Below are 24,404 nucleotides of genomic sequence, written 5' to 3' on the forward strand. Positions count from 1 at the left end.
CTGTAAACTCATACTCCTTATATTTGTGTTTGTATATTTGCTGTCTCCTTTTGCCTTGGTTTACTGCAAAATAAATAGTGTTTTCAATTAAAAAATTAAATTATATGTAATTTAATTTGAAGTTTCTCTTACCTGTTTCTTCAAATTATTTACTTAAGGATAGTTACAGGATTTACATTGGGTTTGGTCCAAACTTGTTCTAATCCTCATTATATCGCAATTACTGTATATTTTTACAAAACATATTTACAATCTTTTTAAACAAACTTCGTATTTCTTATAAACTTAAGGACATGTTACAATGTCTACATTTGTGTAATTAACTTTCAATTGTACAGGTAAACTCAAGAACATACTGTGATTTTAATTTTTGTTCAAATACCGCATCAATTTCCAATTGTGTTCAGTTCTAAGTTAAATAGTATAGCAAGACTTAAATGCTTTGGCATTGACGAATCCTAGAAGTGCCTTGAGCCTCCCACCTGAGCCCACATCAAATGTTCTCGGAAACTCAATTCCTGGTCTTCTCATATACAAAACATGCATTGTCTGTTCCCACTTGACTGGCGATATTATTTGCTTAGGTAAGTACCTCATAATTTGATTCACATTCTTGTATCTCTTTCCATCAACATTCGAATGCACTGATACTTTTGGTTGTTCAAACATAATTGTCCGAAGAGCTTTCTTAAATATATCCAATGACGGGATCATCAACGAAGTATGGAACGCCCCAGATAAAGGAAGTCTCTTTATGTGCCGAAGACCCATGCTCTTCCCATTAGTTTCAATGTATTTCAACGCCCGTTCACTACCAGCTAATATTTTCATATCAGGATGTAGAAATATTGCAACTCTGTGGATAAAATTACATCTTTGTACCATAATTTGGTAGGTTTTTAAATTAACAAAAAAAAATTAGTTCATCTTTAAAACAACTTGATACATAGATTTGCTTGTGAAACTTATTTAAATTGTACAAGCAGAAGTTAGTATCGTTAGAAAAACACTATTTCACAAGCTTAGAATTACTTTCAAGGAGTTAATTTGACAAAATGCTTAAATTGATCTTCGTAACATTACTGTAACGATGCATTTTCAGGAAAATTCTTGATTTTGCAGTCGCAGAATTGTTTGAAATTCATTTGAACACAGTGAAACTGTAAAATGGTAATTTTGGCCTAATACAAAATATGATTATATAAAGCAATTTTTCCCTGAAAAGCATCGTAGCATTATCATTACGAGCTTCACCCTCAAATTTCCAATTGGCTACCTGCACTCTGGCATAGGATCCCCGGCATCCATTGCCCAGTTCTTTGCTTTTTCGCATATATCGGACATCCTGGCCTCGGGTGTGTTGTGGACGGAAAGCATACCTTGGGGGACCAAATTAGCGGCATCCTGCATTGCTGCAGCTCTGACGCCGACGAGTCTAATGCCATCTTCGAAAGTCATTGCACCTGAGAATATCAAGGCAGTAATTTCACCAACGCTGTATCCAGCGCAAGCGATGCACGTGTCCAAAGCCCTGGGCCTGTTTTCTCTCAGTTTTTCTAGAGCGGCTAAACTTTTGACCACTGTAGCAGGCTGGTTGTATTCAGTTCGATTCAACGTCTCCTGTGGACCTTCGAGGCAAATTTTCAACAGATCGTAACCCAACGCTTCGTTGGCTATTTCGAACAGGTATTTCGCCTCTGGATAATGCAGATATCGCTTGACATCTCCGACTTTGATATTTCCCTGTCCAGGAAAGAGGATTATCGACGTATCGGATGGGTTTATGTTTGGTCGATCAGCATACTGGCCTTGCACGTTCGGGACGCAGTTTTCCGGATAAGCACTTGTTGCCCAACCTGAATTTTCGCCAGGGTCGTGAATCGTAGCGTCCTCAAGAAGCTGGGAAATTTCTGACGACTTGGTGTTAGTCGTTTCATGATCCCCATTCTCGGAATGTGGTTTGTCACTCAGCGAGCGACTCAGCATGCACCGGGATAACCGGAATAGGTTAGACCGGCTCGAAATCGTTCCATAAAATGTTCGAGGAAACATCTTATATTCGGCGAGAAAATCGCAACTAGGCGATTTTACAGTGCCTACTTAAAGCAACGAGTGAATACAAACTGCTTATTTACTTACATTTAGAACACAGTGTATCATTAAAAATTGTAAATTTGATAGACCGCCATAGCGCGATCAAACATTACACAACGCTGTAATCACTGGACTGATTCACGCTGAACTTGCAGCAGACGCTATTTAATCGAAATGGTATATCGACTATCGAGTCTACGCAATCGAATCAGCGTATGTATGTACAAGATGCTTAAGAGTAGCTGAAAACTCCCTAGGACAGAAACAGAGCTAGTGAGAAACTCGGCAGTGTAAGAGAAATAAGAGATTACTGATAGCACTGGAACTAATTTCGGAACGCAAGACAAGATGTAACTCCACAGGTAACTGCTCGTATATCTGGGCCTGATGTAGAATTTACCGTGAATTACGCGAGTCAATTTTTAAACTCTTATAATCAAACTCATTGGCAAGCTGTAAAGAAAATCATTAAGACTGAACCTTAGAGTATATACAGTATAAGGTCTGAACCAAGGGATGCGTTCCAAAATTAGTTCCAGTGCCATCAGTAATCTCTTATCTCTCTTGCACTGCCGAGTATATCACTAGCTCTGTTTCTGTCCTAGGGAGTTTTCAGCTCTGCCGGCCAGTTTCGGAACGCATCCTAGAGTGGACTAGAAAGTCTAGGATGGCTGGTAATGGCAGCCGCCTGGCAGCACTGCCAAGCGTAGAATACTTGCGCAATCAAATGATGCAAAATAATTTGAGTCTCCCCTCCCTATTGAAACAGATGAATGAGAAGATGCGCAGTATCGAATTGCGCAAGTATTCTATGCTTAGCAGTGCTACCAGACGGCTACCGGTATATTGTATTGGCCCACCTTAGGCTCAATACATGGGCTTGAATTAAAGTCATGCAGACCAATGCAGACGACAATTGGACAACGCAAAACAAGGAGCAATAGATAATAAGCGTCCGTAGCCGTTCGAAGTGTTCCAATAAAATGAATTTAGCTGTATCTAAGATTGGTTTACAATTGTCGAATGTATCAAATGTTACGCATTTATCCCATTGTTTAAGGGGGCATTTAACAAGATTTCCAACAAATAGCAATAACTCTGTGATAATACTGAGAAACAAGTCTACCAGATCTAACCTGCTTTATGAAAATCGAAAACATTGGTTTGTACCTAAAAAAGAAACCATCGGCCCTTACGGATGGTTCTTATTGGCGAGTAACTAGTAATTTTTTCAACTTACTTTTTTTCCACATTTCAATAATTAGCAACTTTCAATATTACTTCAAATTCAAAAGTCGAGTCAGCAACGAAAATTTATTATACCTTACGATCGCACATATCTTTTGCTGTGAAACCGTCAACACTGTTACCCATCAACTAATTTTGAATTAAGATAAGTATCTCAAATTAACTTTATATTACTTTTTCAGAGTTTGCCTGTCTTCTCTTTTGGTTTGGGATGCTGGCAAATTGAAAGGCGCCAATGGAAGTTGGCTCTAATAAAAGATCTGGAGACTCGAACAACCTCTGCACCTGTGCCTCTGCCCGACGAGTAATTAGTTACAATTAAAAAACGATTATGAAGCCCAGCTTGCATAGTAGCAAAGCACACCGAAATTCTTTGAAATAAATTAATTCAATAGAGTTTTCAACATCATTAACTTTGCACACGATTAAATGCAACTTTTAATTTGATGACTTTAATACATTATTAAAATCAACTTTAGCATGACTGTTAACTTCAGCTTAATAGAAAGTTCAATAATCAATATTGGTGTTTTGATTTGTAGTTCATATTTTCATTTAATTATCTATACTTTCAGCATCGAAGAATTACAGACGATGGAATACCGACCTGTTAAAGTAAGGGGAGAATTTTTACACGATCGAGAATTTCTCGTAGGCCCGAGGAGCTTGATTATTGACGGTGCTCCTGCTAGTGGCGACGGAGGTGCATTGTTAACTCCAGGTAGCGTTCGCACTGGATTCATGGTCATCACACCGTTTAAATTGGAGGGCAAGGAGTGAGCATATTTGTGTCATTTACTTGTTATTTAATCACCTCACTACTTCAATTAAAAACAGTATATAGTGTTTACATAGAAAAAAAACTCAAGTTCTGTTTATTTTGAAAAAAAAAAAGAATAACAGAAATTTGTCTTTCATTTCAAGAAACTAAGATTTTCTAAATCACGTAAGACAAATTGGTTCTCATGAAAATTTTTACTTTCCAGCACAACTATTCTTGTAAATAGGGGTTGGGTACCATTGAAAAAACGACATCCTGAAAAACGACCGAATGATACGGTGAAGGGTGTTGTTGAAATCACCGGAATTGTTCGTTTGAATGAAACAAGACCGCAATTTTCTCCTAGGAACAATCCAAGAAATGGTGCTTGGTATTACAGGTAAAGTTGATAGTAAAAAAAAACTTTGAAACGAATGATTAATAATAACTACGTTCCTCCCCTGAAATATTTTACTAAAATTTTAATATTCTCTTTTTAGAGACCTCAATGCAATGGCAGAACTTGTAGACACTGAGCCCATTTTCCTTGACTTGATTACTAATTTAAACACCGAAGATGGGCCGATTCCCAAACAAACACGTGTGACAATGAGAAATGAACATATGAGTTACATATTTACTTGGTTTACGCTATCGTTGGCGACTGGAGCTATGTGGCACAGAATGTTTATACGCAAACTACCTCTACTTTAATTTTGGTTTACTGTAATATTGTATAATTTGTACGGTATTTCAATCCGTATCGAGTGACATGGAGTAAGATATTGTAAAAAAAAAATATTGGTAGAAGATCATTAAATTATCATGATAATTCATACAGATATACATGTAGTTGTAATTTTTTACTAGTACTAACGCGGTAAAAAATTAACCCAAAATGTAATGAAAAATTACATTTTTATTTTCTTACAATTCTACAGTTTCTTACTAGGTAAACGCATCCCGGAATGTATTTTTCTTACTCGTGTTGGTTTTTGTTTACTTGACAATTAAAAGACTATTTTCGGAGAATCAAATATAGAGAAATAAAATCAGATCTCTAGTATTCATAACTATATCTACAATTGCAACAGTTTGGTTCGTTTAAGATACTGGAACATATATTTCATAAAAATATATCTTTTAGAGTAAAATTAGGATTACTTGTTACAAAGTCTATAACAATTTTTTTTTCTCTACTAATAAAATTGTAAATATTTATGCTACAAGCATAATATACGTACATATAATTATACATATTCAACAAATTTTTTAACCTTGAACTGCGTAAGTTTTATTAGATGGCTTTTTATAGCCGGAACAGTGAATTATTACTTTGATATTACGTTTATTGAGAAAAGAATTTGTTCATTTGAAGAAATTCTGCGAGTATTAATTGGGAAATATCAATGAGATTTCAATACCTTCTTATTATTACAATTGAATTTTGCTTATATAATCGATTGAAAAGTTCGTATACTAGTTAGTTAGATTATTTTTCAATTTCCAGTAGTTTAGGAAAATGAATTATTATTATACTTCAATAATGGAAGTTTTACTCTCACTATAACTGAACCCATAATTTTGGTGAATCAAAATGCTCCCCCTGCGTTTAAGAATTGATTTCTTTTCATTCGTTACCTTAATTAAACACTCGTTCAGTCTTTGAACAAAGTTCACACCTCGGAACTTATTTCCAGTAACATATTATAAATGTATAGCAGGCATAAAAAGGCATTTGCTTTAAAAAGTTTGACTGTTGGTCTATGCAAAGTTCGCATTATGAATTTCGTACCTTTATAATAACGTTTAAACCATATTGCAGTAATTTTTACAGAATGATTGTTCCATTTTCTTGGGTAAAATTTCTCAAGTAAACCCTGCTACTTCGTATTTTGAATGACAGCTAAACAGTTAACATGGAGAATAAATTTCATCTGAAGGAGGAAACACTCATTTGGTTTACTCTGATATTTAATTTCTTTGCTACTTTAGTTAGCGACAGGATTATAAATATTTTAATGACAACTATCTCTGAGTATATCTTTAGCAATAACAACAAACAGTAGATTGTGCGTCCTAATTATTAAAATATACATGCGTTGGAAAAATTATCTAATTCGAAAAAAATTAGGAAATACAAAAAAGGGTTCTTCATTATATATTCTCTGTGAAGAATAAATTTAATCAGTACTTTCTAAAATTTAATAATTAATATAATATGGTATTTTATTTAGTGATCTTAGCACTGTCAAGAGAACGATACGCTATCGAATAGGATTTACCTATGGAGATAATTGATTCCTCTGAATGTCTACTGTTTCGCACATGCTTTAAACATGCAATATCTCGAGTGGCAGGAGCCAAATGTTACTTTGTATTTTATCTAATGTTGCAAATCAATATAAGGAAAAGCAATCGAAATTTATTATAATAATGAATTCGGAAAACTGTATTGAATGTACATAATACTACGTACGTACGTCCCACCAATTAGAAGGGCAAATACATGTTTTTACAATTAAGAAGTTCCGTCTCTAGAGTTGGGTTGTCGAACAATTTGGCTGAAGCCCAAATAAGGTAAAAAAAAATAATACAGACATATCTTAAAAGTAATAAATTGATTAACTTACTTTTCGCATTAATAATACTACTTTAACTATATTAGCTTTATGGCTTTCGGTTCATTCGATTCCTGCATTGGATATAAATGCATATGTCGCAGTACCTTTACTTGTTACGTTTGAATTATAATTCTTATGTACTACTCTTTTGGATTGAGAATGAGAAACAGAAAATTTACGATTCATCGTAACGGTATTGAAAAAATTCAACAAAACCGATCAGTATCCTACTGAACATTTTTCTAACGTTTCCTACGTATATTTTACTGTTAATAGATTTTGAAGTAGTATTTATACAATTTTATACATATCTATCTCTAAGGTAATTGTAATCTCTTGTGCAATATTCTGACTCACATCTCAATACATGTTCGTTTATCCAAGAGTCTCATGATACTTTTTTGGCACGATTTCAATGATAAATAATCAATTATTAGGTGGCGTAGGAAAATTGATAGTGTCTTTTGACTTTGCTTTCCACAGATGGGTTATATTTAATTCACGGTCGGTGCTAGTAAAAAATTTTCACCGTAACCTTAGTAATATCGCTTTTTGATATAAATAACATGGAAGGAGATACCAAAGCGCTTCTTTTAATGTGACAAATGGTGGTGAAACTTTAGTGTACACCGTATTGTAGCTAAAAGAAAAGTGACTCAATTGACTATTTTGTGAAAAGCGAGGAAGATAGCATGCGAGAATTTATGAAGAATCTTTTGTACAATTTTTTATCACCCACCTAGCCATTGATTATATTGTAAGTGTAACATTTTTCGACATATCACTTGTTGATGATACCACCATGAGTTGATATTCACAAAATTCAAATGATTACACAGAAAATTTTTAATTACAGTGGTGACACCTTTCCAAAATGATATTTTTTCAAAGATTGCTTAATATTAATTTGTTATTATTTTCATCGAATAGTTGTTATACTTACTGAAAATTTTAATGGCCTTTTGCTGGTCCAGAAGCTCGTTGATCTTCCATGCGACCGGCTTGCAGTCTCTGAATGAGGGCAAACAGATCTTCTTCGGGCACGGTAGTCCTTGATGTTGTGTTTCCGTTTCTTCTTTGGTTTTGTTCCTCCTCTGCATCGTGTAATGTTGAAGCAGCTGGCAAAGGACTACGTTGATCCTCTAAACGTGAGCCTTGGCATCGCACTAGCATTTCAATGAATGAATCGTCAGCTTCCTGCCCAATTGGTTGTGGAGGAGGCCTATTCGTATTTCTGTTCGTATTCAATCCGGGCAAGCAAGGCAGAGTAACACGCTGCTCATCCATTCGCTTACTTTGCATTCCAGCTATTAGTTCCAACAAATCTTCTCCTTCTTTCTCTTTTTGTTCTGGAGTCGCTGCTCTTGGTCTCGGTCTCGGTTTCTGATTGGCATTTAGCACACAGCGCTGATCATCCATTCGGCCTGATTGAAATCTTGATAGAAGTTCGAAAAAAGATTCTTCTTCTTCTTCTTGCGAAGGTTGTGGCGCGATTCCAGCTCTAGCAGGCAGAGGCTCACCCATATCTTTTTGCTTACCATCCGGGGTTAACTGGATAAAAAATTAGATAATGAATTACAATATTTCAGATTGTATACATGATGGATAAAGGGAAAATTCATCAATTTTCAGTCGATAATACACGTTCATCAACGTCTTTGTTTTCTAAAATGTGTAAGCATTGTAACATGCGCTGAATCTGAAGGTACCAGGTTTTAAGATCATTGAGGTTTTAAGACAGTTATTGTAGATTACCAGACTCTTCGAACATTGTATTGTTTACTGAAAATTGATAGTTTTACTTCTATCTAGTTTATCTACAGATTAATACACAATAATCTTTTTCAAAGAAGACAATATTACCGGTTCGATGGTCCTTGTAAATAACTATATGCAAGGAAATACCGAATAATTACAATAAATTCGGTGATTCAAGAACAATTTGTAGTCTAGTGATACGTTAAACAAAAACATTCCATCGCTCACCTTGATCAGATCCAGATTGTCCATGCTCTGTCTTCTCAACCTGTATCTACCTGGCGAAGAAGCGGCTATAGCCGAAGCTTTGGTCGTTGGAATTAAATGCATTCCGTTTCCACTTTCTGCTTCTCCGTCGCCTTTTTCTAAGCCTAAAAGTTTCTTGAGATCGGTAACGTTCATCTGAGCCGTAGCCTGACCCATTGGATCGTTTAATTCTTTAGAAATGTTCAAATGCAGACTGGCAAAGTGCAGTGCTTTCTCATGGTTAGCCATAGCTGAGTAAGCATTTCCCAATGACCAACAGGCTCGACCTTCTCCGACTCGATCCATCAGCTGTTGCGCAATGGAAAGATGACGGAGGTGATAGTCTACGGCAGCCTGGTAATCGCGGAGAAGCGTGTAAGTATTACCAAGGGAATAACACGCTTGTGCTTCTACCGCTCGGTCACGCAATTCTTGAGCAAGGACCAGCGTACGTCTGTGAAAATTTTTTGAATTGTAATTATTTTAGCATCCAATGATGGTATAACAAAATTTCAAAGTACTTTGAGCTTCAGCCTGCTGATAACTTACTTGTAATGTTGTGCTGCTTTTTCAAATTCCCCAAGAAATATGTGCGAGTTGCCCAAATTACTGTTGGCTCTTCTCTCCGCAGCTTTATCACCAAACTCTCTTGCAATTTTTAATCTTTCATTGTGGTAATGAATCGCTTGTTGAAAATCACCCAGCAAGTAAAATGTGTTTCCCAAATTTCCACATGCCCTCCCTTGTGCAGCTGTATCGCTCAACTCTCTCATCAGCTTCAAATTTTCTCTAGAAAATCACAATTATTTGATCAGGTAATTAGATAATAAAAGTTTGAAACTACTGTAATGCATAGGTTTCAAACAAAAAATATTAAAGAGTTGTGGTATCAAGTATATATATAATATTACTGAATTCGAAGAGAAGGTATTCTATATGTGCAAAAGTAACATACTCGTAGTAATGAACAGCTTCCTGAAGACACTGTCTAACGTCCTCAGGAAATTCTCCTGGATCTTGTTGTCCGACTCTGCCAATTTGTTTACCCTTTGCGTGATAAACATTTCCGAGATTGTAAAGAGCTCGACCTTCGCTGAGCTGATTAATAAAGAACGCTTGATTAAAAATGCGAATGCATGAGGATAAAAGTGTGGAACAGAGGTGAATAAAACAAATTACCTTATCGCCAAGTTCTCTTGATATTTCTAAATGCCTTTTGCAGCATATCGTAGCTTCGTCAAACTTTCCCATAACTTTCAGAGTATTTCCAAGATTTCCACTTGATTTAGCCTCCCCTAACTTATCTCCCATAGTTCTTGCCAATGTTAAATCATGGTTGTGATACTGCATGGCTTTGACGTAATCACCAAGATAAAAGTAAGCATTTCCAAGCTGGCTGTAGATCGCGCTCAACGTTCTTAAGTCGTCCGTTCCAGCCTGTATCGCTGCTTGAAAGAATGCAACACCTGTGCGACAATCACCTTCCTTGCAAAGACGCTCGCCTTCAAGGGCCAATTCCAAACACATGTTGCTATCTCCTCCGCTGTTCTGTAAATGGAAAAATCGTTTTATGTCTAGATATATGGATGGCGTATCGTTCTATGATTGGAAAAAATTGGATTCAGAGTTGTTTTGGCTAGATCAACGTAACGAGACGAAGTAGACGAGCGAGATTAATTTTAATTACTATTAGAAACGAGTGAATATACAAAAAAAAAAAAAAAAAAAAAAAAAAAAAAAAAAAAAAAAAAAAAAGAGTAGGAATCGTAGTGTGTTTGCGTTACGAAGCAGTAGTTCACATTAATCTTTAGATGTGATGATTAATTTTAAACTTGGGAAAGGTGCGGAATGAAAAATGAATAGGAAAGCGATGTGGACTGTAAGAAGTGGGAAAGAAATCTCTGTGAACAGCGTAATGAATACCCGTATGACTCATTGCACGTAGGTAAGGCTCATATGTATGTACATATATATTGAAGAATTTAAGTGACAAATGACAAATAATGAGGTAGAAAAGGACATGTGATTCACTTACTTGACCGTCTACTGAGAGATTTTCTGCACTTGCACTGTGCGACATTTTCATTGGTCAATTGCTAGCAGATCGTAAGGATTGTTGAAGGCAGGAATAAACAATTTGTTATCCGGTGAAGAATTGTTGAACTGTATAATTTGACGTAAATTAAGCTTTATGTGTACGAGGCACTCCCCTTCGTCAAAAGATCGTCATTTAGAAAAGTCGAAACAATAAATTTTAGCATTTTTTTGAAATTAGATATTAGTTGTTGTGGCAAATAAAAATTATTTATTACTACATCAAACACTCCCACTTGTTTACGACAAATTCACACGATTATCAAACGCGTCACCCTAACCGCGCAGCAATACTATGCAATGCATTCGCGACTTCGCGCAGTTCAATTTAGTTTGTGGCTGGTTTGTAGTACACATCGGTGTAACCAGATGACACTAAATGCAATTATGAGTGCGTTCCGAAATTTGCTGGCAAGCGCTAAAAATTCCCTAGGACAGAGGCAGGACTACTCATGAATTCGGCAGCGCAAGAGAGACGAAATATTGTTGGACAGCACTGGGAACTAATATAAAAATGTACCCTACGTTACAGGAGTATTCGTGTTATTTACGTTGTTTGAGTCTCGTATTCAGTGAACTCACTGATCTCTACCTCTTTGGCTAGTTTCTAAACTAATTGGCAGTGCTAAAAATTCCCTAGGACAGCGGCAGAAGGACCGTGGGCAGAGGTGCTGACGAACTTGGCAGCGCAAAAGAGATAAAAGATTGTTACAGTACTGGAAGCTAATTTCGGAACGCACCCTATATCACACAATCCACGTAACACAAGACGTTACTGGTGTTCATGAAAGATGGTATTTCCCAAAGGGGATTAGCTTTGGTACTTCCAATGCCAATTTCAGAGAGATATTATAAACAGAGTAGGCAAGGTGTAGGGATTAGCAGGGGATAGCATTAGGTGGAAAGATCGAACGCACAGAAAGAGTGCGAAACTCCAATGACCATGGGCATAGGAATACTATCATATGTCCATGCTAATGACTGAGCTATCCTTTTCTACCAAGCATGCGCGGTGTCTTAATTTGTAGAAAAGGATAGCTCAGTCATTAGAGTTTCTCTCTCTTTTTGGAACGTCTACTCCTGTTTATAATATATTTACGGCCAATTTATTTAAATAATATATATATTATATATTATATATATAGACGGCCACACATCAGGTGCAGCCCGTGAAAAACGGTAATAACTAATTAACTTCTTTTTTCTTCGTGACTCTACTATTCATTAAATGCCGATTATACAGAGATTAAGATTTCGGTTATCTGTGATAGACTGAATTTTTCTACCTATTTCTTCATCGCTGCTACGAAAATATCTTTGCAAAAGTTAACAAAAGTACGAATATTAAATAAAATTTGGTCGTTGTGACATTTGAGCCTTTTGATAGGGCAGTCGATGTCTTAAGGGTTTCCTTTAGCGTAGCCCAAAACTTCATTCGCTCCTCAAAGAAAGAATGCCGAACGTTGAGCTCCACTTCAGGCCCGTTTCCAATTTGAAGATAGTTGTTCTCAGCAGCCGAGTATGGTTTCCATATTGTGCCGTTGGGAGCCAAGGTTGTCGGTGTTCTGAAAAATCAATCGTTTAACATACTTGTCTAATGAGTTAAGTAAAATAATAATAATTTGTTGTTGCGTAATAGTTTACCCATTGGTTGCAAAGGAGGTCCACAACTGAACCATGATGTCTACGATTTCCAAATCTTTTTTGGTCGTGCTTTTATTAAAATTTCGTCCGGCAAACTGCAACTCAGGGTCAAAGATGTAGAAAGTATCGTCACCGTGAGTTACACCCAAATCTGCGGTTGTGTTGTAATCAAGGTAAGTGTTGCTAAAAGTGCCATGATAACTGAAAGTGTAGAAGTACTGCGGGTTCTTCGCAACAGAATGTTGCTGTAGAAGTGCATCGTAGGCTGGATATCGAAACATGCCATCGCCGATGGCGTGCGTAGTGTTGACGAGTATCTGCGGATGGATCAAATCATCGTAGAGGATCCATAATATAATATTGTATATAGAGATTTAGCACGTAGATGAATACACTCAATTAAACCGTAAGAATTATGGTTTTGTGACGTATAAGAGAGTTTCGAGATTGAATGTTTCATTATTTCATGAGCCCATGTTGAGTTAAAAGTATAAACATAGTTATCAAGCATCAAATTCATTTTTGCAATCCATTTTAGTTTACCGAAACAAAAATGATTAGAAAACATCTAAAATGATGACATGAGCATATTTTTACGGGAAATTGAAAAAATTCAAAATCACAAAAATATCGAATACCCTAATATACATGGAGTCTACGGCTTCGTGTTTCTATTGATGCCTGAGGGTCTGGGGAATATACAATACTGAACTTGAGCAGCGATGTACTTTTGATCGACGTTCGTTTGCAAATACGGCTATTTCACTACTGGCTGGCTTGAATAACCACATGAGAATCTGAAGTAGCTATTCCTCTCGACTAGGGACTAAAAGCCCAGAACCCCGGGTTAGTTTGTTTTGCCTAATGTCACAGCAAGCACAAGTTTCTTGATTTTTTGAAATTACTTACGACACTTGTGTTGGTGGTCAGATCGTTGTTCAAGTAATATGACTTTATACCATTAACGTAAGCAGTTCCGTTGTCCGGTTGGTATGTCAAGCTAATAATGCGAGGCAAGACAAAGTCATAATTCTCCAGGAAATCTCGAAACAGTTCTTCATTTATGAACAAACCTACAGGTGAACCCAACCAGGAGAAATATGATTTTGGAATAAAAAATTATGTAAGTCTAGGTTTCAAATATTCTTCTCAGATCAAGAAAAACAAAACGATGGATCGATCACATGGTGAACGAAATTTGGAAGAGTGCTGATATCAATTGTGCGTAACTCGGTTGTCAGAGGTCACGAAAAGGAATCTGATTATACATTGAAAACAATGATTTCCCGGTATTGGTCCATCGTTTTCACCTTTCCATTTCGATTTTTACAATCACTACGACAATATGAATGGTACGATCTTGATATCCAGTCTGCCACGTTCGATTCGACATGCTCTAATTTTCAGAATTTCTAAGCCCGTTTTTTTCTTGGAATTGAAAGCTTCAATAGACGTAAATTTTACCTGCAGTGTAGAAGGTTCCTTCATCTCGGGCAACACCGGAAATCCAAGGCAGGTCACGCATTTTTCCAGCAGCAAAAAGGTTCGTGGGACTGTCGGTTAGTACTGCGCCTTCGACGTCCGGCTCATCGGTAGGGCCCCATATCAGCGCTGGATATATGTGCCACTCAAAAAACAACGGTTCCGTGGCGATAATGTCAGCGAAGTCAATGGTTCGCAGGCAGTCGATTAGACTTTCCGATGTTTCGTTGAAACACCCGACGTACTCGCCAAGTTGAAAAGCGCGGTTCGCGTAAGCAGCTCTCGGTAAGTAAGCCGACGGTGAGAGAGCTGATCCACTCTTCGTGATATATTTATGAAAAAGCCCTGAGTCAACCCACAGATTGGTTATGATAGATGCTTGTTATTATAGCTATGCTTTAGATTCAATTCATACCAGGTTATTTCGTTGAAATTTTAGGCGGGCAATTCAGCACAAGCTAAAATCCGCCTGGATTTATGCAGTTCTGTGTACATTTGATAGAAATCCGCCTCAGTAAAGTGTGCCCTGAATTGCATAACTTCAGGCGGATTTACCCTGTGTTAAATTGCCTACGTAGTACTTTCACGTAATAAAACGTCGTGCAAAAGAGTGAATTCCATTAAAAAATACGTAAGATTTCCAGGAAATTAGAAACGAATTGCAGTTACTTGTAGTTTGCCGACAAATAGAGTGTAGAATCCTGTGGAATTATAGAAACTTGTCCACTAAAGAAAAATCGAACGGATCTACAAATAATATCTACTTCTATTTCGCATGTAACATTATTGTATTTTTATATATTGCAATGATAAGCTTTGGTGTTTTACCAATTGTTGCGTCTGACAGTGTCAACATATGCACACACACACTGCCTGAACTCGATCCAATGAGTGTGACTCGATCAGGATCACCGCCAAAGTACTTTATGTTGTTTTGAACCCACTTCAGTGCCAAGACCTGATCCTTGAGTCCCCAATTTCCTGATGCCACCTCGTCACCGGTGCTCAAAAATCCAAGTGGACCAATACGATGACTGGGAAGAACCAGTACTATATCTGCATCAAGTAAGTATTCCGGGCCGTATCTATCAGATCTAGCATTTCCAGTCCTGAAACCTCCTCCGAAAAGATACACCATCACTGGAAGTAACGCCGAGTTCGTGCTCTCCGGAAGCTGCATTTGTACACACAGAAATCAGTAGGGAACATGAATAGTGTATCCCGATTGCGACGCGAAGGCAGCAAATACACGACCTGCGATCGCCAACTACTGGCCCGAGTCAGATACAGTCACACACGATATCGCTTTACGAGTTGAGCATTCTTTTCTTTACCCTCCATAAACAAAAGAATAAAGTGGCGGGGCTTTGCGTGGTATTGTTGCGGGACGTGATTCGTCAATATCTTTTTCCTAATGACGAAAGTGAAGCAATCGTGGACTGCGCATACGCAAAACTATCTTTACAACACTGAGATGAAATTGGCCACTTTTGTCCCGCTAAGCTGCTACGCAAGGCCCCATTTTCCATGCACGTGTGATAAGAGAATTATATCTTGCTACCCTACCAATTGCTTGTAATACTAAGAATAAATCAGTGGAGGCAATTCAGCCGCAAGCATGCAATTAATGAATTTGAAAATGAATTTCACGTGCAGAACGGTAGAAATTTTGAAGATTCGGATAACCGTAAAACTATATGATCAAACTATTTTAGCTCTAATTTTATCTGGGATGATATATTTATAGTGCTGAATAAAACGCGAGATGTGAATTGATTTGAAAATTATTCGCCAAAAGTTTTTCCTACAGAGTCTGAACGAAAGTGGATAAAGTATCTGAATCACCTGCGGTGTGTATAAATTCAGCCACAAGCAGTCTTCATCGCCCAAGACGATATCCCCTGAGGCTTGAGGGCACATGCTCAAGTCTACGGTAGGGTTGCGAGATCCATTCCAGCCATCTGCAGCCACGGGATTTGCAAATCTGTCGTGCAAAGTTTTCTCAACTTTTGTAATCGGTTGGGGCAAAATATTAAAGAGAAGAACAGCGAAAATAAAAAATGAAAGAGAGAAGTGAGTGATTTATGCAACAGTTGCATCACGCAAAATTGTCTGCCTTGTATTGATATTGTACCTGAGATTCCCAATTGGTGGTTGTCCATAAGGAATTCCCAAGAAAGCAGAAATATTACGATTATGATTGGTTGTTCGAATTATTCCTTGCAGGGTTCCTTGAGGAATCGTCACCACCGGAGCGGCGATATCTTTTGCCTGGACGTGATTTATCGAACAAATACTGATCGTGAGTGAAAATAGTAAGAGTACACATTTTATCGAGCAGTGAAAGAACATCGTGACGACGGGTTGGTGTGTGATCAGGGTAACCTGAGGACTGGTGAAATCGCAAATCTTATTATTGTAGGGATAAACAAGTGCTACGTATACAATTTGCCTACTTACTGTATAGGTCTTGGTGTTAAAATGGATTATGCTTTCTCTATCTTCACTGCCGCTTCATTATCTTATTTCATGGTAACTGTTTTTGAATCAAATTAATATTACACAGGCGGTTGGGTTAATTTATAGTCTATGAGGGTCAGATAATATCTATATAATATATGTGCACGATCAGATGTGAATATTACCACACAAAAATTACTACTTTACTGATGGATTAATTATACACAGTAAATTTGTGTATGCAGTTTACGCGCAACCCGTAGGGTATTCAGTGAAATTACATTAAAATCCAAGGATCACAGGTGATTTTTAGTTTCTGTATTAAAGAGTGTTGTCAGATTGTGACGAAAAATTACGAGGAGTGATCACCTTAAGTCTCAGACTATTATTTAAACAAGAGAGAAATATATGACGTGCGATTGTCACACGCGTCGCATATCTATACAGTTGCGTGAAATATAACAGCTGTACAAAGGAGACGACTTAAGGTTGATCCACACTATATGGCACGGAGCCAAAATCGATCAGAAAATAGTATATTACGCACCTAGGGAGGGAAGTAGGCTATTCCAAACTGCGTGCAAGGTTGACACTCGAGCCGAAGATGAGGGTGGCAAGAACGCAATTTGGAACAACCTTTTTCACTCAAGTATGAGGTATACCATTTTTCACCACCCCCTGCATCGGAAAGTTGTACTTTCCGTACAAGTATGGTAAAAAATATATTCCAAACGTAAAATCGTGGAAGGCATTGTACGTAATGAGCCACTCGAAGTATAGCGATACTGGATATCAGGAAAATGTCGGAAGAAACAGTCAGGTAACAGAAAGTACTCGTTAATATTAAGACATTGTGTCTTGCTATTCGATACGTTTTTGCAACTTCTTGTTTTCGTCTTCGACTAGAATTGAGGTTATGAAAGCTAGTTCATCGGCACTCCACGTCTGGTTCATTACTACTGCTGAACGTTAACTGATGGATAATTGCAAGTGTAGTTCAACCTTTATTCTCTTGACGCTCAAGGTGTGCAACACGAGGTCAACAAACGAACTTTTCGGCGAACGCCGCTCATAATCGCAGACTTTCGCAAACATATGTGCTGCGCTGGCGCGTGGCAAGTTCGACATTGAAACATGCGTTATTTAATCTAACAAGTGTCAAACTAGAAATATTGATTCTGTTATTGTTGCCTCAAAACCATTATTTTTATCACTTACGTTTTCAGCTTTGAATCTATGGTCTAGTCGAAAAGCACCTTTTTACGATTTTCAGTTAGAGATCTCCTGAAAATATGGTTTAGGTGTAGTTCGATTCGGAATCGCGTCTAGAATCTTTTCATTTATCAATTATTCTCTACGATAAATTAAGCACCATTAACAGGCACTTCTATTTCAATTTGCATCCGTTGTTTACAAAGATTATTTTTATATATTATCTGATATGATATTAATCCAATTTTAACGATACTTAATATAACTTTTAGGAATTTAAGTATTATTTCAAGTAACATACAATTTTCAAGTAACCTTTTAATTCCAGCTTCAAATCAGTGAAGTGTATCTTTTATTAAATTGTAGAAACACCTGCCTGTTTATATAACAGGCCTGAAATAATTCTAACCATAACTTTCAGATATTAAGTATTAAATGAAGTATAGTTAGTATTAAACAAATTGACAAATCGAAGCAATTCATTGTACTACTTATTAATTGTAGAATCAGTAACCAATAAATCCGTGTATATTATAAAATGATTAAACATAAGTGTCAGAAAAAAAAACCATTCCATGTTCTCTCACCAACTGCTGCGGATTGAGTTTCGGTGACATTTCTAGGGATATTGCATTTTCACTGAAATAGTACATAATTGGGCGGGTTTCGTCGCGTGAGATGAAAGCACGAGAAATGAGAATTCTCGCACAAAGTACATAATAGCCCCCCAGGTTATACCTTCTCATTCACGTAATGATTTGACCGTTTCGAAAGTGTCTTGACGATAGCCGATATCACCTCAGTTAGTTTAGAGAAATCGGACTCACCCTAAGCTGCGGTACCACCACCTGTTCCTCGTCTGCTGACGTCGTCGCTGGCTGCTGCCAGATCCTGAGGCCTCTCTTCGATGACGAGGACGATCCGGAAGCTTTCTGGATCTGCTTCGTCGTTGACTGCTGACCTCTGAACCGTGTAGTCTCTAGTGACACGAAGGCGATCCAGTCGCTGTCCATCGTCATCCCTCATCCTTTCAGGGTCCTTGTTACGGTCTCTCCTGTTCGACTTCGGTGACAATTTTCACTTTGCTTTAAATCCCGACTTTTCTTGGATAACTCACACTTGTGGCTTTTAGATTTTACAATTTCGAGGTAGCACGTGTTATATCCCAAGTGTCAAGTGCTCTTAGGTATATATGGGGCAATCCACGCCAATTCGACTTGGGTTTTACCCTTGACCTCTCAAATTTGGCACCGCAATTTTTGCTATGATTGTTCTCACTTTGAAAGGTATTCAGTTTTTTTCGAATCAATTTGAATTTTCCACAATTTTTAGAAACGATTTCATCCACCTCTCAAGATTGAAAGTTTCAAACATTCTGAAAAATCCTGCGTCAGATATCAAAAGTCTTAAGCTTCGACCCGCAGTGATACAATTCTCCTTTCTTACTGCTTTCAAGCTTTTTCCGAAAAAAAAGTTTAAAAAATTAGAATTAAAAGTCATTCTGCTATGGATGGTTGTTGAATTATTTTACATGTCACATCGGATTTTTGAAAATCTTTTCACATTATTCGGAATCATTGTACGATTTGCAATTTTGTTTATCAGCAAAATCAAGAGGAAAAAAAATGTTTTGTGAAAAATCTGAAAACATTTTCAAAACTCCAATGTGACGTATACAAATGTTTCAGCAATCATCCACGGGAAAATGACTTTTGCTTCCAATTATTTCAACATTTGTTTTCGGAAAAGCTCGGAAACAGTAAGAAGGGAAAGTTTAAAAATTCTGATATGCTGACGCAGGGTTATTCAGAATTATTTGAAATTTTTTTTTTGGTAATGTAATACTCTATGAGATGCTGTAACATGCGATAGACACCTAAACGCGTATCCGGAACGACTACGCTGAGAACGGATCAACAACAGACCTGAATTCAAAGTAGCGCTCCGTTATATAATCGATCAGGGGAGTGCGAGCGCCCTCTTCTGCGTGTGCTGAGAACTATAACGCGGCTTCAAAGAGAGATACAATTATAGAATTTACCTACAGTTACTATTTTAGGAGTATAATATTCTATGTAATTTATCGAAGTACAATAATGATTAATTCTAGAATATTATTACAGTTTATTCAATATCGATCTTCAAATACTAGGGTCACGTTGCTGCAATTGCAGTTAGTTGTATATTCTTAAAGGGGATTAGGCTTGAACAAATAATCTTTAGATCTTAGGTGGTTATAAATTTCAGGATAAGGCTGCATACATGTTTCGTGTGATTTCCTTTTCCAGTAGTATTCTTTAGTTGAGATAGATCGGCTTATATGTGTTCAAGGATAGCCTACAGTTTCTCGTTGCTAGTTGTCCGGCGTTGCCACGTATACGTGATCCGTAACCGAAATCACTGGTATTTTTTTTTTTTTTTGTAACATTATTATTGTAAGTTTCAAAATCTTAGAACTTCAAACTTGTATGGAAACTCAATTCTCTTAGTAAACATTGAGGATTAGTTCGGATCAAATAAAAATGTACAAAAATTAAAATTTAAATGTTTGTTGTTATAACTTGTCTAGGGATATTCGGATGGTTGAGCAGTTTCCTTGGATGATTTACTGTCAAAATTCTCACCTTTGGATCTTGGTTTCTTGGTACCGATATTCAGAAATAGTTACAAGCAATAAAACATACCGACCTTCCGGTTGGATGTTACATGGCCGTAACTGTAACCAGACAGCTAGTGCACACCGCGTGTGCCCGTGAAAAACATTAATAACTAATTAACTTGATCTTTCGTCGTGACTCTACTATTTATTTAATGCCGATTATACAGAGATTCGTATTTTGGTTGTCTGTAATAGACTGAATTTTTCTACCTATTTCTTCATCGCTGCTACAAAAACATCTTTGAAAAAGTTAAGAAAAGTACGAATATTGAATAAAATTTGGTCGTTGTGACAAATGAGCCTTTTGATAGGGCAGTCGAGGTCTTAAAGGTTTCCTTTAGCGTAGCCCAAAACTGCATTCGCTCCTCAAAGAAAGAATACCGAACGTTGAGCTCCACTTCAGGCCCGTTTCCAATTTGAAGATAGTTGTTCTCAGCAGCCGAGTATGGTTTCCATATTGTGCCATTAAGTGCCAAAGTCGTCGGAGTTCTGAAAAATCAACTGTTTAACATACTTGTCTAATGAGTTGAGTAAAATAATGATAATTTGTTGTTTAGTAATAGTTTACCCATTGGTCACAAAGGAGGTCCACAACTGAACCATGATGTCGACCATTTCTAAATCTTTTTTGGATGTGGTTTTGTTGATATTTAGTCCGGCAAACTGTAACTCAGGTGCAAATATGTAAAAGGTATCGTCACCGTGAGCTACACCCAAATTTTTCGTTGTATTGTGATAAAAGTAAGAGTTGGTGAAAGTGCCCTCATAATTGAAAGTGTAGAAGTACTGTGGATTCTTTGCCAGAGAATGTTGCTGTAGAAGTGCATCGTAGGCCGGATATCGATACATGCCGTCGCCGAAGGCATGCGTGATGTTAGCGAGTATCTGTGGATGGGTGAAATCATCGAAAAGGATCCAAAATACTGTAATATATATATATATTACAAAGATATCTCGCTACTGCCACCGCCGCTGCCGTGTCAAAAATTCGTGATTTAACCCTTTACCCTATAGATATACCCTTATGGCTATAAAGATTTGACACGTAGTTAACATAACACTCGATTATAAATATCCATAATCCCCGATTAGATTGTTTTGCCTAATATTACAGTGAGCAAGTGTTTCTTGATTTTTTGGGATTACTTACGACGCTTGTGTTGGTGGTCAGATCGTTGTTCAAGTAATATGACTTTATACCATTAACGTAAGCAGTTCCGTTGTCTGGTTGGTATGTCAAGCCAACAATGCGAGGCAAGGCAAAGTCATAATTCTCCAGGAAATCTCGAAACAGTTCTTCATTTAGGAAGAAACCTACAGGTAAACCCAACCAGGAGAAATATGATTTTGGACCAAAAAATAATGTAAGTCTAGGTTTCAAATATTCTTCTCAGATCAAGAAAAACAAAACGATGGATCGATCACATGGCGAACGAAATTTGGAAGAGGGCTGATATCAATTGTGCGTAACTCGGTTTTCAGAGGTCACGAAAAGGAATCTGATTATACAATGAAAACAATGATTTCCCGGTATTGGTCCATCGTTTCCAACTTTCGATTTCGATTTTTTCAAGCACTACGACAATATGAATGGTACGATCTTGATATCCAGTCTGCCACGTTCGATTCGACATGCTCTAATTTTCAGAATTTCGAAATCGACTTTTTTTTTGTAATTTGTAGCCCCCAAGGGACATAATTTTTACCTCCACTGTGCATGGTTCCTTCGTCGCGGACAACACCCGAAATCCAAGGCAGGTCACGAATTTTTCCAGCAGCAAAAAGATTCGTGGGACTGTCGGTTAGTACTGCGCCTTCGACATCCAGCTCGTCGGTCGGGCCCCATACGTCGTTTGGATATGCGTGCCACTCAAAAAACAACGGTTGCGTGGCGATAATGTCAGCAAAGTCAATGGTTCGCAAGCAATTGATTAGAGATTCCGACGTTTCGTTGAAACACCCGACGTACTCGCCAAGTTGAAAAGCGCGGTTCGCAGAAGCAGCTCTGGGTTTGTAAGCCCACGGTGTGAGAGCTGATCCACTCTTCGTTATATATTTGTGAAAAAGCCCTGAGTCAACCCACAGATTGATTATGTTAGGTGACTGTTAGCATAATAGCTATGCGTTAGATTCAATTCATACCAGATTATTTCATTGAAATGTTAAGCGGGTGATTTCGTACAAGCTAAAATCCGTCTAGATTGATGCAGTTTGGGGTACTTTTTAGAGAAATCCGCTTGCATTTGAGTAATCAAGAGCACATTTTATCGATCAATATGTCTCGTTGTTCACGATTGTCATGATATGTAGCATTTTCGAAAAATGAAACGTCGTGGATCAAAATGAATTCCACTAAAAAAATACGTGAGATTTTCAGGAAACTAGAAACGTCTGTCGACAAATAGAGTACAGAAACCTGTGGAATTATTCCGACCTTGTATACTAAAGAAAAATCCAACGAATCTATGAAGAGTATCTACTTCTGTTTCGTATGTAACATTGGTGTATTCTTATTTATTGTAATGATAAGATTCGTTGTTTTACCAATTGTTGCATCTGACAGCGTCAAAATATGCACGGACACACCGCCTGAACTCGCTCCCGCTAATGTGACTCGATCAGGATCGCCGCCAAAGTACTTTATGTTGTTTTGAACCCACTTCAGTGCCAAGACCTGATCCTTGAGTCCCCAATTTCCTGAGGCCACCTCGTCACCGGTGCTCAAAAATCCAAGTGGACCAATACGATGACTGGGAAGAACCAGTACTATATCTGCATCAAGTAAGTATTCCGGGCCGTATCTATCAGATCTAGCATTTCCAGTCATGAAACCTCCTCCGTAAATATACACCATCACTGGAAGTAACGCCGAGGTCGTGTTCTCCGGAAGCTGAATTGTACACACGGAATTTAGGAGGGATTATAAATATTGATTCTGATTACAATCTTACGTCAAAGTCTCATTTTCCATGCACGTGCGATGGAAAGAATTATATCTTGCTACTCCACCAATCACATGTATTTTTGACAAGTAACTTGTGAATGAATTCTGAGTTCGCAAATTATCAAGCACTATAATTATATTACATCATCACTGATGAAATTAGAGCTGGAATAGTTTAATCATTACAGTTTTATGGTTATCCGAATCTTGAAACTTTCTACCATTTTAGACGTGAAATTCCTGATAGAGTTCATTAATCGCGTGCTTGCGGCTGAATTGCCTCCACGGATTTATTGTTCGTGTTATGTTACTTACAGAGTCTAAATGAAAGTGGTTAAAGTGTCTGAATCACCTGCGGTGTATATAAATTTAGCCACAAGCAGTCTTCATCGCCCACAACAATGTCCCACGAGTTTTGAGGGCACATACTCAAATCCACGGTAGCGTTGCGAGATCCATTCCAGCCATCTGCAGCCACGGGATTTGCAAATCTGTCGTGCAAAGTTTCCTCATTTTTCGTAATCGGTTAAGGCACATTAATTATTACAGAGAAAAATAGCGAAGATATAAAATGAAAGAGAGAAATGAGTGAGCGAAAAATTGTCTGCCTTGTATTGATATTGTACCTGAGATTCCCAATTGGTGGTTGTCCATACGGAATTCCCAAGAACGCAGAAACATTACGATTATGATTAGTTGTTCGAATTATTCCTTGCAGGGTTCCTTGAGGAATCGTCACCACCGGAGCGGCGATATCTATTGTCTGTACGTGATTTATCGAACAAATACTGATTGCAAATAAAAATGGTACGAGTACACATTTCGCCGAGCAGTGGCAGAACATCGTGGCCCCGCGTTGGTGTGCGACCAGGGTAATCGGACGACTGGTGGAATTGCAAATCTTATTCTTGTAGGGGTAAATCCTCATGTTCAAATGGATTGTGCTTTCATTGCAGTATCTCTACTGGCACTCCATTACCTCATTTTATGGTATCTGTTCTCGAATTATATGACGTGAGAAGAAAGAGGAATGATTACTTGGAGACTCAGACTCTTATTTAAACAAGAAAGTCATATATTGTGACGTGCGGTTGTCACACACACGTTGGACATCTACAGTTGTGTGAAATATGATAGTTGTACAAAGGCAACGACTTAAGGTTGATCGACAGTAAGGTG

At 37.6% G+C, this 24,404-nt stretch overlaps 5 protein-coding genes and 1 long non-coding RNA gene across 7 annotated transcripts; 2 read left to right on the forward strand and 4 right to left on the reverse strand.

Annotated features, from left to right (window-relative positions):
- Positions 1–206: 206 nt before the first annotated feature.
- LOC124414093 (probable malonyl-CoA-acyl carrier protein transacylase, mitochondrial) lies at positions 207–2,167 on the reverse strand. The gene is made up of 2 exons (XM_046895005.1): positions 1,277–2,167; positions 207–856 (listed from the first exon to the last, which is right to left on the reverse strand). Exons 1-2 carry the CDS (start codon positions 2,050–2,052, stop codon positions 415–417), a joined length of 1,218 nt encoding a protein of 405 aa, XP_046750961.1. The 5' UTR covers positions 2,053–2,167; the 3' UTR covers positions 207–414.
- Positions 2,168–3,000: 833 nt separating this feature from the next.
- LOC124414185 (surfeit locus protein 1) lies at positions 3,001–4,939 on the forward strand. The gene is made up of 5 exons (XM_046895160.1): positions 3,001–3,305; positions 3,525–3,646; positions 3,918–4,118; positions 4,329–4,502; positions 4,603–4,939. Exons 1-5 carry the CDS (start codon positions 3,078–3,080, stop codon positions 4,814–4,816), a joined length of 939 nt encoding a protein of 312 aa, XP_046751116.1. The 5' UTR covers positions 3,001–3,077; the 3' UTR covers positions 4,817–4,939.
- An 870-nt stretch (positions 4,940–5,809) lies between these two features.
- On the forward strand, positions 5,810–6,200 carry LOC124414189. Its single transcript, XR_006929928.1, has 2 exons — positions 5,810–5,926; positions 5,977–6,200. It is a non-coding gene; the product is annotated as an uncharacterized LOC124414189 (long non-coding RNA).
- Positions 5,994–11,132, reverse strand: LOC124414180 (G-protein-signaling modulator 2). Of its 2 annotated transcripts, XM_046895146.1 has the most exons (7): positions 10,766–11,132; positions 9,910–10,278; positions 9,686–9,828; positions 9,280–9,519; positions 8,713–9,184; positions 8,590–8,613; positions 5,994–8,277 (listed from the first exon to the last, which is right to left on the reverse strand). In XM_046895146.1, exons 1-7 carry the CDS (start codon positions 10,814–10,816, stop codon positions 7,678–7,680), a joined length of 1,899 nt encoding a protein of 632 aa, XP_046751102.1. In that variant the 5' UTR covers positions 10,817–11,132; the 3' UTR covers positions 5,994–7,677. The 2 variants fall into 2 exon arrangements, with proteins under 2 accessions (XP_046751102.1, XP_046751103.1); XM_046895147.1 differs by lacking the exon at positions 8,590–8,613.
- Positions 11,133–12,127: 995 nt separating this feature from the next.
- LOC124413827 (esterase E4-like) lies at positions 12,128–16,375 on the reverse strand. The gene is made up of 7 exons (XM_046894615.1): positions 16,085–16,375; positions 15,796–15,934; positions 14,779–15,124; positions 13,933–14,295; positions 13,378–13,541; positions 12,469–12,785; positions 12,128–12,389 (listed from the first exon to the last, which is right to left on the reverse strand). The coding sequence occupies exons 1-7, from the start codon at positions 16,300–16,302 to the stop codon at positions 12,128–12,130; spliced, it is 1,809 nt and encodes a 602-aa protein (XP_046750571.1). The 5' UTR covers positions 16,303–16,375.
- A 4,036-nt stretch (positions 16,376–20,411) lies between these two features.
- LOC124414181 (esterase E4-like) lies at positions 20,412–24,069 on the reverse strand. The gene is made up of 7 exons (XM_046895148.1): positions 23,852–24,069; positions 23,578–23,716; positions 22,826–23,171; positions 21,988–22,350; positions 21,432–21,595; positions 20,850–21,166; positions 20,412–20,770 (listed from the first exon to the last, which is right to left on the reverse strand). Exons 1-7 carry the CDS (start codon positions 24,067–24,069, stop codon positions 20,509–20,511), a joined length of 1,809 nt encoding a protein of 602 aa, XP_046751104.1. The 3' UTR covers positions 20,412–20,508.
- Positions 24,070–24,404: the final 335 nt, after the last annotated feature.

Source organism: Diprion similis, chromosome 13 (assembly GCF_021155765.1).
Source record: "Diprion similis isolate iyDipSimi1 chromosome 13, iyDipSimi1.1, whole genome shotgun sequence".
Taxonomy (NCBI): domain Eukaryota; kingdom Metazoa; phylum Arthropoda; class Insecta; order Hymenoptera; family Diprionidae; genus Diprion; species Diprion similis.